We start from the raw sequence: 15,908 nt of genomic DNA, 5'->3' as shown, positions 1-15,908 counted from the left end.
GGCATTTTAGATTGACTAAAACACCATTTAAGATGTTCTGCAGTGTGCTCAGTCTGCTGGTTTGTTTTTTCACACACATTTTTATCATCATCTCTAACAAACCATTTTTTAATGTACATACTGTAAGTGCACTTCGTAGTTTATGTTATCTTATCAAATAAAAGTTTAACCCACTCAGTTATGCACTTGTTATATTATGCGTATTTTCAAAAGTTATGTGAATCATGACGTTTCCATCAATCTTTTTTATGCACATCTCCAAAATGAGCTCTAAAATAGGTGTGTGGAAATGTAAGACTAATGCGAGAAATGCCGCATCATCTTTAAAAAAGGGGAGGAGACCGACAGAAACTCAGAGTTTAGAGAATAAACCCTGCTCCGGACCAGGTTAGATTCACAGAGTAAGTTACCACGGTAACTGACTCTGAGTTAAAGTTAACTCTCTTTTAGAAACAGGCTTGACTTACCCTGCTTTCTCGAGTTTAACAAACCTGCCATTTTGAAACGGAAAACCCAGAGTTTCTCTCATTTCAGGGTTAAACTACTCTGAGTTTTCACTTAACCTGCTTTCTGAAACAGGCCCCTGATCCTTTCAGAAACGGAAAAACGCGAGAGTGATATGCTAAAAAACAAAGGAGCAAACGATTCTTTCAGCAACCTAAAACATGAACAAACTGCCATGTTTAACTGTTATCATCATCTTTTTGACCATTCTGAACTCGTCTGGTGAAGATACAGATAAGGGGTTACTGTGGGCTATATGTTGCAGGTTTTTTATATAATCGCAGACATTACAGTAGGCTATTTCGCACATCATTGATCTGCAGTTATAATCAAATCATGTTCATAGAAAGGTTAGTAATGAACATTTATACACAAGTATTTGTGTATAAAGCATCTGTTTTGTGAGAAGTGCTTCACATATAAAATGTAAACAACCCATACAGCTTTACTTTGACGTTTCCTCTTTGACGTTTCCTTTGGCAGTGTACTCTCTTATTAGTGTAAAAGCAAGCCTGATAAAGGTAACCCATACCGTACCACTCAGTGAAAACGGGCCATAACATGCAACCTCAAATGTTATGGTCTTTCTAAAATAAAGCCAAAGTGAGCAAAGTCTTATCAAAATGATTAATTGATTAATATTATTGGTGCCAAAGTAGGTCATGCTAAAGTGACTTTGGCAAGAATTTTATTTGTTTATGTCTTTGGTCCATGTTGTGTTCAAACTAAGGTCTTTTCACACCTTTTGGTTCAGTTAATTTGGTCAGAACCAAGGGCAACAGATGATACATTGTAATATGTTTTTGTTTTTTTGGTTTATTTTCACACCACATGCTCTGGTCTGAACCAGTTGAAACGAACCAAAATGCAGTCATGTGACAAACATCAAGGTCACTCGTTGACCAGATGTCTCATTGAATGTTTTTCCTCAGGAGATTTTCAATTGGTCCATGCAAATATTGCTACTCAAAGTAAACAAAGAGAGGCGTAAAAGCCAGCAACACATCGCTTGTTAGTATAGAGCGGTGGTTGGCCGTATCCCTGGTCATTATGTAGTTTGTGTGAATCACTTCAGACAGACTATAAATTCTGAATAAAGCATGGATGCAGCTAGAAAAGACTTGTTTAAATGCTATGCAAATGGTGGAGGCACATTGCAAGTCACTTCAGAAGTTGCCATGGAGCTGTTGATAAAGCATTGCAAACAAATACTTGCCCTCATCCCATAATGAGCTTGTTTAATCCAAAAATGCGCAGCCGCTGGCTCTTTTTGAGTTGGGATCATCTTACCACGTTTCCATGTGTTTGTTTTAAAAATATCGAGAATACCTTTTCAAACAGGTCTCAGTATGTTTGTTTGGTGCTCATTCGCTGCTCATGAGTGCAATATGCTACATTCACACCTGACCAAATGAACAGCACTAAACAAGAAAGTGAACTGTAGTGTGATTCAACCAAACTAAAGAAGGCAGGTGTAAAAGCCCTGTCAGATCGCACCAGATTTTACTTGGATGTGGAATATATTTTTGGTTGCATTTCAAGGTTAAGATGGCAGCATTCACACTTACTGAAATTATCTAAAAAATCTCGTTGGGGCCATGTTATTTTTAAAATGGCAGAAGAAAACTGTAAAGTTATTTGTCGAGTGATCAGCCTGACCCTCAGCGCCTTCCTTGCGCGTAGCGGTGCATTTATACTTCTGCGTACTGTTTGTGTTGCTCTGCAATAATACTTTTGTAACGCTAGCTGGCAATGAGGTTTTCATGTTCCTGTGTCGAGTTTCTTTGCAGGTATTTTTTTTTTTTCTGAAAGCTACAAGTAGCTAAAACTCCCGTTCAGAGACGGGAACTGGCGGACGTGCCGCAACTTTAATCATAAGTTAAACACAAAACCACAGTTTCCATCTGGAGCTCCTTCACAGGACTCGACACTTGTAAACACTCGCTTCGTCAATCTAGTGACGCTCTTCACGGGTACCAAGCCAACCAATTAGAGCTTGCGCTATTCGTCATTGTGACGGGTTACTTTTTTGAGAGATGAGTGTCAGCCCACCATGGCCAGGGCTATGTGACCGTGTAAAGGCTGCACCGGAGCATACTCGTGCGCTTGACGCAGAAGTATAAATCAGCTTACAAACGGGAATTAAGTAGAGGAGTAAATATTGCATATAAGTCAATACAAACATAAGAACAGAAGAGGAATACCATCCAGCATTTGAACAATGCAGAATACGTGATACTTGTGTGAAATATGCGTCTTTCAAATTTTGTGTGAACCCAGCCTTGTTAGCCAATTAGAAAGTGGAAAATAACACTCAAAATAACATTGAGGTAAAAACCTTGGTTCTAGTGTCCACACGACAATGCTGTACTTGTGGTTTTGAATAATCTTAACCCTAGCCAGAGTTTCGGTTTGTCAACCAATACTTCGTGTTCGCATGGACAAACAGTAAAACTACTTAGGAAAAAAATGAGGTTTTGAAAATGCCAGTGTTCATGTGGGCAGGGCCTCAATTATCCATTTTGGTTTCTCAGAATTGTTCATATATATAGCTTCCATTGGTTCTTGTACAAGCATGTTAATTGAATTCTTTGTGTTTGTGTGTTTTGACAGCCTGGTCTGGTGAATCAGATGATCACAGCTGCTGAAGAGAGACCCTGGCTCTGGATCGTCTATGTTCTGACTGTGGCTCTGCCTCTGGTGCTCATCATCGTCTTCTGCTGCACTGGAAAGGTAAAAGCTTATGTCTGTGTGCTTTATCGAAGATTCAATTTGTGCCAGTGAAAGCATCATGACCTTTCTGTATTGCCAAGGGTGTCTCTGTGAGACTGATGTCTTTGTGTGACTTGCAGAAGAGCTCAGCGTCTACACCTGCTGCAGAGTACAAGAAGACTGATGAACCGCAGCCAGACGTGAAGGAGGAAGCTGAAGAAGAGGAAGCCAAGGATGAAGAACCAGGTCTGACAAATAAACCCCTCAAGCGGGAAGGTCTGGTTTGGATCGCATGAAAGTTGAGCTGATTTCCTGATTTCTTACTTTTTTTTCTTTCTTTTTTCCCTTCAGAGGCAAAGAAGAGTGAAGAAGAGGACTCCACAGGAGATGGAGATGGAGACGATACCGCAGAGAATGGAGACAAAGATGACAATACATCTAATGAGGTACATTTCTTGTGCTACTAGTAGGAAATGTTTTTTTTTTTTTCTGAGAACGATTTGCTAAATGTTAAAGTAGCGTTACATTGCATCTCAAAGTGCTGATGGGGCAGAAAGTTCTGTTGGTGATCAGCTGAAAATGTGCACATTTATGCCACACTGACGAAGCAGCTCATTTCCATAATGACCAATCAGATGCTGGCAATCTTCTGACAATTTCTGTGTAATATTTTAAGAAAAATGTTTTATATTTGATCTGTTTTTATTTGAATCTCTGATCTGTTGCTTGTCATTTGTTTATTACATATTTTTTGCAGATGCACTCACATACAAAATCATCCTGATCATTACAAAATAATGACTTCTTTCCAAATAGAGTTATTCAGGTAAAAATTGCAATACAAATTAGACCCTCAAAATCGCAATTCATTACGGAGAAGGAGAATTGGAGCCATTCCAATAGAGCCTATGCACTGTAGATGCTCGGTCCCTAATCATAAAAACAAAAGACTGCAATAGCAGTTTATTTTATTTATGTATTTATTTATTTTAGATTTTACATGCAAATTTCCAATAATAAGCAGCTGAAAAACAAAATCACTTTATTGAAGAAACAGGTTATATCATTTAGGCCCAATCCCAATTCTACCCCTTAGCCCTTCCTCCTACCCTTGTCCAAATTTTCTTTTGTTTACTGTAGTAATTAAGGCTTCACCATTATTATTGCTATTCTAAACTCCATTTAGGCAAGTCACTTTTTGCAGTCATCTTTAAAACGCGTCTCGGTCAGTATGCTCGGGCATTCTATTTAAATGGGAAAACATCTAATTCTCCAAAATTGCTAGCTAAGCTTGCGTTTTAATTCTCGTATTTGTAATCATCATTAAAATAAAAAATAAAAACTGTCTATAGTTTCTTTAATAAATGTTTGAATCACACAAAATTTGCAGAAACTTCTGGTCCAAGCCATCATAGCCTACAATCATTAGTCCTTATCAGAATCTTCAGTCTATTAGCAATTGATGATTGGCTTCTGTACTAGAAGAGGGGCTTCATTCACCATATTAACGTCACACTTTTCCCCATTCCCCCCCTTGTGATGAGCATCCTGTAGTATTTGTCAACATATGCCACATGCTGGATTAGCATTTTAATCATTATACTGTATGAATAATGTTTCTTTCAATCAGCATTTATTAAATCTACTATAAAATAAAATGTCTTCAATGTTATTGGTTGAATCCTGAAGTGGCGATGAGGTCTTAATGTGTGAAAAGTCTTAAAAGAGCTCTTATAAGGTGTTGAATTTCTCTCCGACTACTGTATATAATCTGTACACGTGGTATAAAACTGATTATAATCAAATGATAATAATCAATCTGATTATAATATTTATGACTTAAATATTTTCAAAAATAGAGAATTAGTTAAACTAGAGCATTTACGGACATATATCAACATTTAAATCAGCACCAGAAAATAATCTCCATCTGCATTACTTACGACAGCACGCTGAGAGAAACTGAAAGTAACCCGAATATATATATATATATATATATATATATATATATATATATATATATATATATATATATATATATATATATATATATATATATATATATATATATAGTACAGTACCCTAAATATCCAGTAGTTGGGGGGTTCAAAACCACAAGTAGATATAGGCGATAGTGATTCAAAAATATGTTTTGGGGGGCTGAATCCCGTAATATTTTTGATGTCAGTTGCAGGCCGACAGTTGGAGACCCCTTATTATGAGCACATTAGCATTTTCATTAAGCATTTAATGAAATATTCTAAAATGCGCATTATATTATGGTGGATGCAAACCATAGTGATTGACACAAGCATTGCAACTTGAAATATGTTTGTTCTAATAATTTTTCTCAATTCTTTTTTTTTTTGTGTAGAAATCAGAGGATGACATTCTGAGAAGGTCTCCCAGAAACAGGAAATCAAGAAAGGACTGATGGACTTCCTGAATCTGTTAAAGTGCAAAAAGTTCCTCTCCTCTCATCCCAACATCCCTCTTCCCCCATTCCGGGTCCTTCTCCATCTTTCCTCCCTTACACCCCTGCTCCCCCATATTCCCCATACTCTTCTGCTGCGACGATAGTCAAAGTGAAACATTACGCTCCACCACACAACCAACGGCGAAACCAACCACCTCAACCCTTTTCTAGAGGATGTTGACGGCTACCACATTCAACGGCATAGAAACTTTCTCCGTATCTAATAAGGAAACAATCTTTGTTACCATTCCTGAACTGTGCATCTGACGTTTAAGTAAAAAAATCCTACTCTCACACTTCCAGACAGTGTTCCTAAACCAGAACAACACTATGGCACACTCGGTATTGTAAAGTTTACAGGCCAACAGCTTTATACTTTTGTTCTAGAGTAATGCGCGAGAAGCCATAGAAGGGCGAGATGACAGGATATATTATTATGAAGAACTCTAAAAGCCGACCGCTTAGCTATATAACACGTAAATGAGAGGTTTTCATCATTTTTTATTCCGTGAGGTTGATCTTTTTTTTGTCATGGCGTAGACTGGGCGTCCAGTAGAAAGCCAAACCGTGAGCTGAACGCAGCCGGACATGTACTGCACGTGCTCAGTAAAGTATCCAGCAGGGAGATTGCCAGCTAGATTAGTAGGTTCTAGATTTGTACTGCCTTACTTGTAGGACACAAGATTTGCTAATATTTTTGTTTTGGTTTCTGTGAATGTACTGTGAGTTTGTTTGTTTGTTTTGGTCTAACGTTTTTCTTTGTTTTTGTTTATTCGAATGGACTTTTTACTAAATCGTGAATTGCTGTACAAATGTGTTCTCTGACGTAGATTTCTAACCTGTCCAGCCCAACAACGGGACAGATTTTTTTTTATTTGCGAATATTTTACTTTCTCGCGTTCATTTATTTGTCTGATCGAAAACTGGTGAACTGTTTATCTACTACTCTCGATGTGATGTCATATCCTATCCAGCCATGTTCAGCGGCAGCAGCAGCAGCTTCCTGTTTCATTGAACCAATTACATTCACACCACATGAGAACGAGAGGACTAAGGGACCGTTTATTGGTAGGTATTTCTAATTCAAGCTTTTGAGGGTGGATCTCAGGAAAATGTCACGTTTTTAGCGTGAAGGTGAAAATACATCGTATGTATGGTGGTGTTTTTACAATTTCAAGATTGTTAAATGTGAAAATTCTGTCATTTACTCACTCTTTACTAGTTCCAAAGTGGTTTTTAGTTTGTTTATGGTGTTGAACGTAAAATAGGATACTTTGAAGAATGCTGGAAACCTGTAACCATTGACTTCGATAGTATTTGTTTTTCCTATTATTTAAGTCAATGACCAAAATATATTATTAGCGTTCATCATCAGAATAAAAACAAAATTTATAATGGTTTAAAACCACTTGGTTAACACAAATTTTTGAGTGAACGATACCTTTAAGTTTGGATATGGTTTAGCATTTGACTTTACATAACCATTACAAACTGTAATCTTATTTTTGTCAACCACATCGATGTATAAATGGTTATTTCACTTGACTGTGCTTAATTGTACATCTTTATCATTTTAATTTTACATTCCCGGTGACATTTTTGACGTCAATTTTGTGAGATTCACCCTCAGAGTTTTCTTGTAAGTGTCAATCGAAGAGAAAACATGAAAGTCCTGGGTGTAAAGCAAACTGTTTTGGAGTTCCGATATTTTGCATCGACTCTGCCCCTAGATCCTAGACCCCAAAGATAAGAAAAATGGCACTATTAGGGGGCGTACCCTGATCAAATGAAAACTAGCATACGATTTATCGCTAGTTTTATAAAGTTACTTGTTTGTACTCTCAATATGGCCTCATCAGTTGCTCTTCCATCGTAACGGATCAGGTGAGATGCCGTAACATGAGCTCTACCCCAAGACTAATGAGAGTTGGCACTTTCAAAGGTAACTGAGAAATGGAATGAATTAAAAAAAAGAAAATCACTCATCATGTAGGCCAATATCTGCTGCTCTGCTGTTTTAACGTCTCGCTTCATCTGCTTGGTGTTGTCTGCAACCATTAATGTGCTGTCTGTATACCTGTCTTTTGGGCTGTTGTTGTTTTCTTTCTTTTGTTTTTGGATTACCATTATTTCACAAATGTAGGTGATTTAATAGTGTGGATGGATAGAAGGATGGAGAGTTATTGAGTGATTTACTGGCATCATTGAAGTTGTGAATTTAAGATCATGAGTCTGGATGAGGATTCTGGTCTTGCTGGGACGGTTTGGGGGGGGGGGAATCCATCATGTTACTCACAAACTAAAATAAACTGATTTGACGAATGAGCCATGTGTGATTTTTGTGTTTTTATTGTTGGTGGGCATAGATCATTTTTAAAATCTAGATTAAAATGGCTCATTTAAATTCTGTGGAAGGCATTCAGAATATGTGTGCTACCTGAATAAGACTTTGAGAATGGGTTTCTCAAACCAGGTGGCGCCTTAGACTAGGGGCTCATCTCCTGTTTCTAAAATGCATCACAAACTACTTGAGAAACTGTTCTACAATAGTTGGTGATGAAAATAAATGATGTTCAATAAGATGTGCTTGTGTTTAATAACTGCTTATTCAGTTAAACATGAATTTTGAACTGTATGGCCACATAAACTCGAAACAGCGATTCCATACTTGATTTTGATGTACATACATGCAGAAAATGCTGCTTTGCAAAGCCAAGTTCACAGAGCCCTGACAGTGTGTCAAACATAAAGTTTTGTTGCCCATGTAAACATACTCTAATACGATTCTAACATGATTAATACAATACTATGATTATTAGTCTACCGTGTAAACTGCGATTTTTGATTAACTTGATGCGACTAAAGTCATAACTGAACAGAAATAGAATTAAGACGTGGAGCATGCTAGTGGCATTACTGAAGTAAACAGCGCAATCAAACTATTAGTCATGTAACACTTTTCACTATATTTTTAAATCTTAAAGAATTGGCAGCTCCCAACCTAACTCTGAGAATAGATTAGTGACAATATTTTTTATTGTGCGATGAGTCTCGCGTTAGCGCCGATAACGGCCCACCACTACTTTTTATATACTCTGGCTTCATGTAGAATTAAAGATTATCATGCAATGTTGGGTGTAATTAGTTACAAAGTTATTGGATTACTTTTCCATGTAAGGGATTACTTTTCATGTTCAGGTCAGCGAGGTTACCTAAAATTTGTGTCTGCTTTAATTACTGTACATATTAAACGATATGAGTTGAGTGAGCAATTCAACAGTATCAAACTCAGTTCCTGGAGGTCCGCAGCCCTGCACAGTTTAATTCCAAACCCTAATTAAACACACTTGATCAAACTAATTGAGCCCTTCGGGCTTGTTTGAAACCACAGGTGTGTTGAAGAATGGTTGGAGTCCTCCAGGAACTGAGTTTGACACCTGACATGAGGTATAATTTCACAGAAATCGAACCATAGTACTTCAAAAAAGAAGATTAGCTTTGTCCAGCACTTTCACCTGCTAAAAAAAACCATGAATAAAATCATTTGTAATTGTATGATGTGTATGGAATAGGGTCATTTCTTTTGTTTATTATTCTTTGCGTTACATTTTTAATTAAGCTAAAAGGTTCCATTTGACTCAAATCTATGCGTTGAAATTTAAATAAATAGTGTTGAGGCAAGTTGTTAAATACTAACAATTAAGTTTCTTTTCAAAGTAATTGGAAAAGTAACTAAAATACATTTTTAATGTAATTAGTAATGAATTATTTTTTTTTTTAAAGGTAACACCCAACAGTCTCAACATATGATATATAGGCAATTCTGGTTCTAAAGAAAAATCATTATTGATCAACTTTTTTCTCTCTCTCACAACAATTGATTCCTCCAGGATGTGCAAAAAAAAAAAAAAAAAAAAGTACAATATGATAACATTTATTGTGTTGAATGTTCAGCAAATATGAATTAAAGCAAGTAAACATTCTGAAAATTGATCAGAGTTGTCAAGTCTGCCTATGGACAACTTATTTGAGTTTGTGGCTTGTGCCATATTACACATACATGTATACAACCCCAAATCAAAAAAAGTTGGGACATTATGGGACAAAATAGTCATTACTAAATGTAATTTGACTTGAATTTCATTGCAAACAATACAACAAACATAGTTTTTTAAAACATACACGTATTTCATGTTTAGGGACTGAAGACGGCAAATGATAAAGTGTTTCAGGTGTAATTTTGTCCCATTCTTCTTGCAAACAAGTCTTAAAGTGGGCTCTTCGTTGTTGCATTTTGTGCTTCAAAATGCTCCAAACATTCTCTATTAGAGAAAGGTCAGGACTGCAGGCAGGCCAGTCAAGTATCTATAAATTTCTTCCTCTGCAGCCAGGACTTTGTAATGTGTGCAGAACATGGTTTTGCATTGTCTTGTTGAAATATGCACATTTCAGCAGTCTGGAAAACAGTCTGGATGATCTTTTTCTACTTTGGTCCAGAGCACACAGCGTCCATTTCTCCCAATACTATTGATAATAATTCAATGTTTATTTTTTATTATATCACATTATCTATTTTATCATAATACATATTGTATTTTTTGTAATGTTTTAGTTAAACTGCAATAACTAAATTAATCAGAACTTCTGAATCTTAGCAAAACTACCAAATCTATTATTTTGTTTAATGAGGTAGAAGATGGTTCATCATTTTAATGTTGTCAAGTCTGCAGGGTTCAGGTTTGTCTGAAGTGGGTGAGCACATGTACAATCACAGACACACATTTTGATGACTCCCTTTGTCTGATTCTGAGAAATAAGCTGTATGGGGGTTGCCTGAAGGATGTGACATGGTCTTTAAAACTACACAATATTATTAGGTTGTGACAAAAGAGATGTTTTGAAAAATGTCTGTGTAGGAATTTAAAAAAAAAAAATTCTAAAAAAATTTACTAACACCAATGTGACTGCAGACTGTAAATGAGTGCATTGTATTTAAGCTGTAAAAGTGGACCAAGAAAAAAAACAAATGAAATATTTAAAATGCCATTGTTATGGTATTACATTGTGCGGGAGATTGTTAAAAATGTATTTGAAAAAAAAAAAAAAAGTATCCACAGCCTTTGCTCCGTACGTTGAACAAAAATAGGTGTACCAAGCTTGTAGCATCAATTTTTTATTTTTTGTAAATGTGAGGCAGTTATAGGTGCCAAACATGCTTATGTGCCATCTGCAGCTTCTCAAGTTCCATTAGGTTGGATGGGGAGAGGTAGTGGACAGATATTTTCAGATGTCTCCAGAGATACTCAATCAAGTTCAATTCTGGGATCTGGCTAGACCAGTCAAGAAAATTCTTATAGTTATCATATAGCCACTACTTTGTGAGTTTTCTGCCTTTATTCATTTATTCATTTTCTTTTCGGCTTAGTCCTTTTATTAATGTGGGGTCGCCACGGCGGAATGAATGCCAACTGATCCAGCACGTTTTTACGCAGCGGATGCCCTTCCAGCCACAACCCATCTCTGGGAAACATCCACACATACTCATCCACACTCATACACTACGGACAATTTAGCTTACCCAATTCACCTGTGCTTTCTGCTAGGATAACTATATCAAATTTTCATCATCATGAAATCTGTGATTATTCGCAATCCGCAAATTCAAAGAAAATCCAATAACAATGTGATAAGCTCATCACTAAAGCAGGGGTGACCAACCCTTTCCTGTAGATCAACCTTCATGCAGAGTTCAGCTGCAACCTTGATGAAACACACCTGGCTTTAATCATCAAGTGCACCTTCAGATTCCACTTTGGTTTGATTAGGGTTGCAGCTGAACTCTGCTGGTAGACCTCCGCAACCTCTTTTGGCTTTTATAGAAGGCTTTATGCCATTTTGTCAAAAAAAAAAAAAAAAGGATCTCTGTGAGGTAGTTTTCCCCAAGTGTTTTTAAATCAAATACCTTGAATAGGAAATTAAACACCACCTGTGAAAACACACACACACAAAAACAAAAAAAATAATAAAACAAATACAACAAATTCATAATGCATGTTAATGTTGTTCATCACAAAACTACCTTGAGCTGCTAATTTTCTTTGTTGTTTGTTCATTTCAGATACAAAACTTTGTAGAATGTCATGTTGCATTTATTATGCATCGTTTTAACAAAATTGTGAAGATGAAAACCTTGTTCATTTGCCACTATACTTTCAATTCGCTTTATGAAATTTTCATATAATTACATCTCTAGTGTGCTAGGGTCATTGTCCTGTTGAAAGATGTGCCCAATGAGGTCCAGAGTGCTCTGCAGCAGGTTTTTATTAAGGATGTCTCAGCTGCATTCATCTTTCCTTCAATTATGACTAGTCTCTCCTGATGCTAAAAAACATGCTCACAGCATGCTTCACTGTAGGCATGTATGAGTCAGGTAATGAGCAGCTCCTGGTTTCCTCCAAACAAAGTCTTCATTCTTTGTTTAATCAAACAAGATAATTTTGTTTCTCTTGGTCTGAGAGTCATTCGGTCCTTCTCAAGACTCTCACTCTGACAGCAGCCAAACTCCAGGTGGGCTGTCATATACAGTAGTTTGGCCACTCTACCAAACAGACCTGAATGGTGTTACAGAGTTGGTTGTTCTTCTGGAAGGTTCTCCTCTTTCCACAGAGAAACATTGGAGCTCTTTCAGAGTGACCATCGGTTTCATGGTCACCTCAAAGCCCTTCTGCCCACTCACTCGGTTTGGTCAGGTGGCCAGCTACATGATGAGGCCTGGAGGCTCAAAACGTCTTCTCTGCAGGAAGGTAGATCTCCAGGAACAGGATTGGGCACCCCTGTTGTAAGACAACTCAGCTGTTTCTCATGCATTCTTCAGCAATTTTGTATCCTCGTGTTGTGTATTGTCATCATCTACTGCCAAAGTTTAGTTCCAAAACTCAAGACCGCAAAAACGAAGGACGCGTGAAAGTTCCCAGATGTGTTCTTGGTATCAAGGATGCGTGGAAGCAGACTTGAGCATTGAACTCACTCAAGAAGGTTCTAGCAAAAGCTGTAAATACTTGAGTTTTTTTTCATGTATTAACCTTTCTGTCATGTTCGGGTCAAATATGACTTGTATATTGACTTGAAATATTGTGTTTCACATAATAACATAACTATTTTACGTTTTATCGGTTTGGCTAATTCGAACAAGTTCATAAGTTAGTAATTCTTACAAATCTCTTTCTTTCTTTCAGTCAATCTCCATTCAACAAATCTTTATAGCAGCAGGAGCACTAATGTATTTTAATTTCTCCATTGTTCATTTTGTAAACCTTTTCAGTGCCTATTTGTGTTTCCACTGCAGTTATTTTGTCTAATTCTATTAATTGATGTTAAACACTACTTTGAGTCATTGTTCTCAGCTAAAGAATGTTGAATAAAAGTTTGGTAGTGAAAATTATTTTTGTGCTAATGTAGGAGCAGTTAAAACCGCCTGGTCAATTTTGACCGGAACACTAAACCAAGGGGTGGGATGGGAACACGACAGGAGGGTTATGAAATTTGCAAAGATTTCAAATAAACTTTTTTTTTTCAACAACATGATTATGAATACTGTTTGTAATAATTAAATTAATCCATTTTAGAATAAAGCCATAACATAACTGTACAAAAACATTCAGGATGTGCTGTACTTTAATGAACTTGTGCCTAATGTCTTACTGACAATTTGTTAGTCACAAAAAGGTATAAAAAAAAAAAGAATACATGCATATACACACACTCATTTTTTATTCAATTATGCATTATAGTGACATTTTAAGAACTAATCTTCGCTGGATCAGCTTGTCGAATGGTGATCATTGCCACACTTTTTTGATGCTATTTCCTACAATTTTGTCAAAGTGCTTACCAAACTATTTACTACAAAGTATTTATTTACAAATTTGGATTTAAACTAAGTTAATCCATTTTTATAGATATTGTAACGAGATTAGCATTTTAAAAAATGAATATGAAAAAAGCACTTTTTAAATACAAATGTATTATCCATCATTTAAAAAAAAAAAAATCTGGTAAAACTTATTATGAAATAAAACTGCAGCCTATAAGCAAAAAACTGGCCAGCTCCATTCAACTTTCCTAAGTTACAATTTGGACACTTGAATAATTCAATTTAATTTGTCTTGAAGCCTTCTTCTATCATTAAGTTTCACAATTTCTGATGATATAGCAGTCAAAAATGGGATAAATGAGCTCATGATGGGGTCAAAATCTGGACTTTGTCAGTGGTGGGTCTTTCAAACCACCCGAACCCCCCTGGCTACAAGTCAAATATATTATATTATATTATATTATATTATATTATATTATATTATATTATATTATATTATATTATATTACCAAATAAACAAATAGCACTTTGGATGACTAACTCAGGTTAAGAGTGCATCAGAGATATTTATGAATGGCAGTGAAAACAAGACTGCAAATGTATACATGTCATTCATACAGCACACATGCATAATATATAGAATAATCTTTATTTTGCATTTATATTTTGCAAATGGTAGAGTAGCATATGATTCTAAATGAAGCCAATTAGTTCATCCTGCACTTTGGTCTAAGAAACTTTTCAAAACTTTGACATTCACAAACTGCTAAACTACACTTGATAAGTAATATAACAGCATAATAATGGCATTTTAAGTTACTTCAAAGAGCTTTGCTAGGCATGAAAAATTAAGATAAACTGTGCGTAAATAGACAAAAGTTTACCTTTGCTTACTCCACTTGGTCACCTGTGTAAACTTGAGACTTGGTTCATTCAGGAAAAACAAAACATAAAAAAATAAAAAATAAATAAACAACAGTAGTTCTGAGTTATAATGCAGTCTATACCTTTAATGTAGCTTGTGATAAAAAAAGTGATCAGTTTTGTGAGCTACTGAAGGACAATTGTGTTATAATAATAATAATAATAATAATAATAGTAATAATAAATAAAAATAGTATTAAGAGCAACCTCTTTAGTGTCCACAACTATATTTCTGAATGCTTAGTGAGTCTTGCTGCATACCATATAATCATAGCTAAAAATGGACCGATTTCTCAATAAATGTCTAAAAATAGCTCTGAGACATCCTGACAACATTCATCTCAGCTGTTATGAGATTGTAAGGAAGAGCTATTTTTAGAAGTGATAGTGGTGGGAGTTGCATAACTCTTTTACAGTATCAGAGAAGCATCAGGTCTTGCCCATAGACTGAGAGCAGGCTGATATAATCTATAAGGCCTCTCTTTCTGTCTTAAATCTTTATAGTTTTCATCCAAGCAAAGTGGAATACCCCAATATAACTAAAAAGGATTTAGAGCAGAGATGCCCAAAAAGGGCTCGTGGGCCAAAGCTGGCCTGTTGTAACTACCATCCCATCTGAGAAAGGAGTCTGAATGCTTTTATTTTAGTTTTTAAAAAAAAAATCACTTTTGTTTGTTTGTTTGTTTTTTTGCTGAGCAACAAAAAGGCCAACTAAAATTAAATGTTTCATTTATGTGTTAATTGTAAATACGTAAATAAATACTTTGTAAAAATGTAAATACTGTCATTCGACAGTGCATAAGAGAACAATGCATAAGACATCTGCGAGCAAATATAGACAAAATCAGGTGCAGTTTGACTAGTGTGACTCCATTCTGTTAGAAATTAGATTGTTTTTCCTGTAATAAGTTTATTATGTAAAAAAAAAAGTTAATACAAAGGAATGTTTTTAAGCTATTTTTATATATTATTTATTAATTGGGAAGTACCCATGCCAGATATTTACATTCGGTCCTCTAGTCTCAGTCTAGTTTGGTTTTTGGCCCTTTATAAGAAAAAGTTTGGGCACCCCTTATTTAGAGAATCTTGGAGAAAACACAACTTACCTCAGGTTAAAACAAACCCCAATTAAATCCAGTGATGCATGTAGTCAACTAGTCAAGAGTTTTAGATTTCACAGAGCCCTGTGATCGTTCTTGTGGAAGGGACCCCCACTATAAAAACCAAGAATTGAAAAGAAAGAAAAAATATTATATTTTCTGGAATACCAAATTTATTCAACCAAAAACATTACAAAAGTATCTGAAATGTTACTTTGAAAATATTTATAGTTTTTATTCTCTTTTTTCGCATTACAGCATTTAATTAATTTGTATATTAATTAATTTTCATATTTATATTTGAATCAGTTTTACAATT

The 15,908-nt window shown here is 35.7% G+C and overlaps 1 protein-coding gene and 1 long non-coding RNA gene across 2 annotated transcripts in view; one reads left to right on the top strand and one right to left on the bottom strand.

The window, feature by feature from the left end:
• canx (calnexin) overlaps nt 1–8,017 on the top strand; it is a 44,183-nt gene extending 36,166 nt beyond the window's left edge. The window contains 4 exon segments of the mRNA NM_213448.1: nt 3,118–3,237; nt 3,357–3,462; nt 3,568–3,662; nt 5,591–8,017. Of these exon segments, the coding sequence (NP_998613.1) occupies nt 3,118–3,237; nt 3,357–3,462; nt 3,568–3,662; nt 5,591–5,650 (381 nt within the window). The 3' untranslated portion in view covers nt 5,651–8,017.
• A 1,594-nt stretch (nt 8,018–9,611) lies between these two features.
• LOC141377494 (uncharacterized) lies at nt 9,612–15,789 on the bottom strand. The gene is made up of 3 exons (XR_012389677.1): nt 15,596–15,789; nt 14,450–14,488; nt 9,612–12,525 (listed from the first exon to the last, which is right to left on the bottom strand). It is a non-coding gene; the product is annotated as an uncharacterized lncRNA (long non-coding RNA).
• Nucleotides 15,790–15,908: the final 119 nt, after the last annotated feature.

Source organism: Danio rerio, chromosome 14 (assembly GCF_049306965.1).
Source record: "Danio rerio strain Tuebingen ecotype United States chromosome 14, GRCz12tu, whole genome shotgun sequence".
Taxonomy (NCBI): Eukaryota; Metazoa; Chordata; class Actinopteri; order Cypriniformes; family Danionidae; genus Danio; species Danio rerio.
The sequence above is the reverse complement of the archived record's forward strand: the minus strand, read 5'-3'. Positions and strand labels throughout refer to the sequence as shown.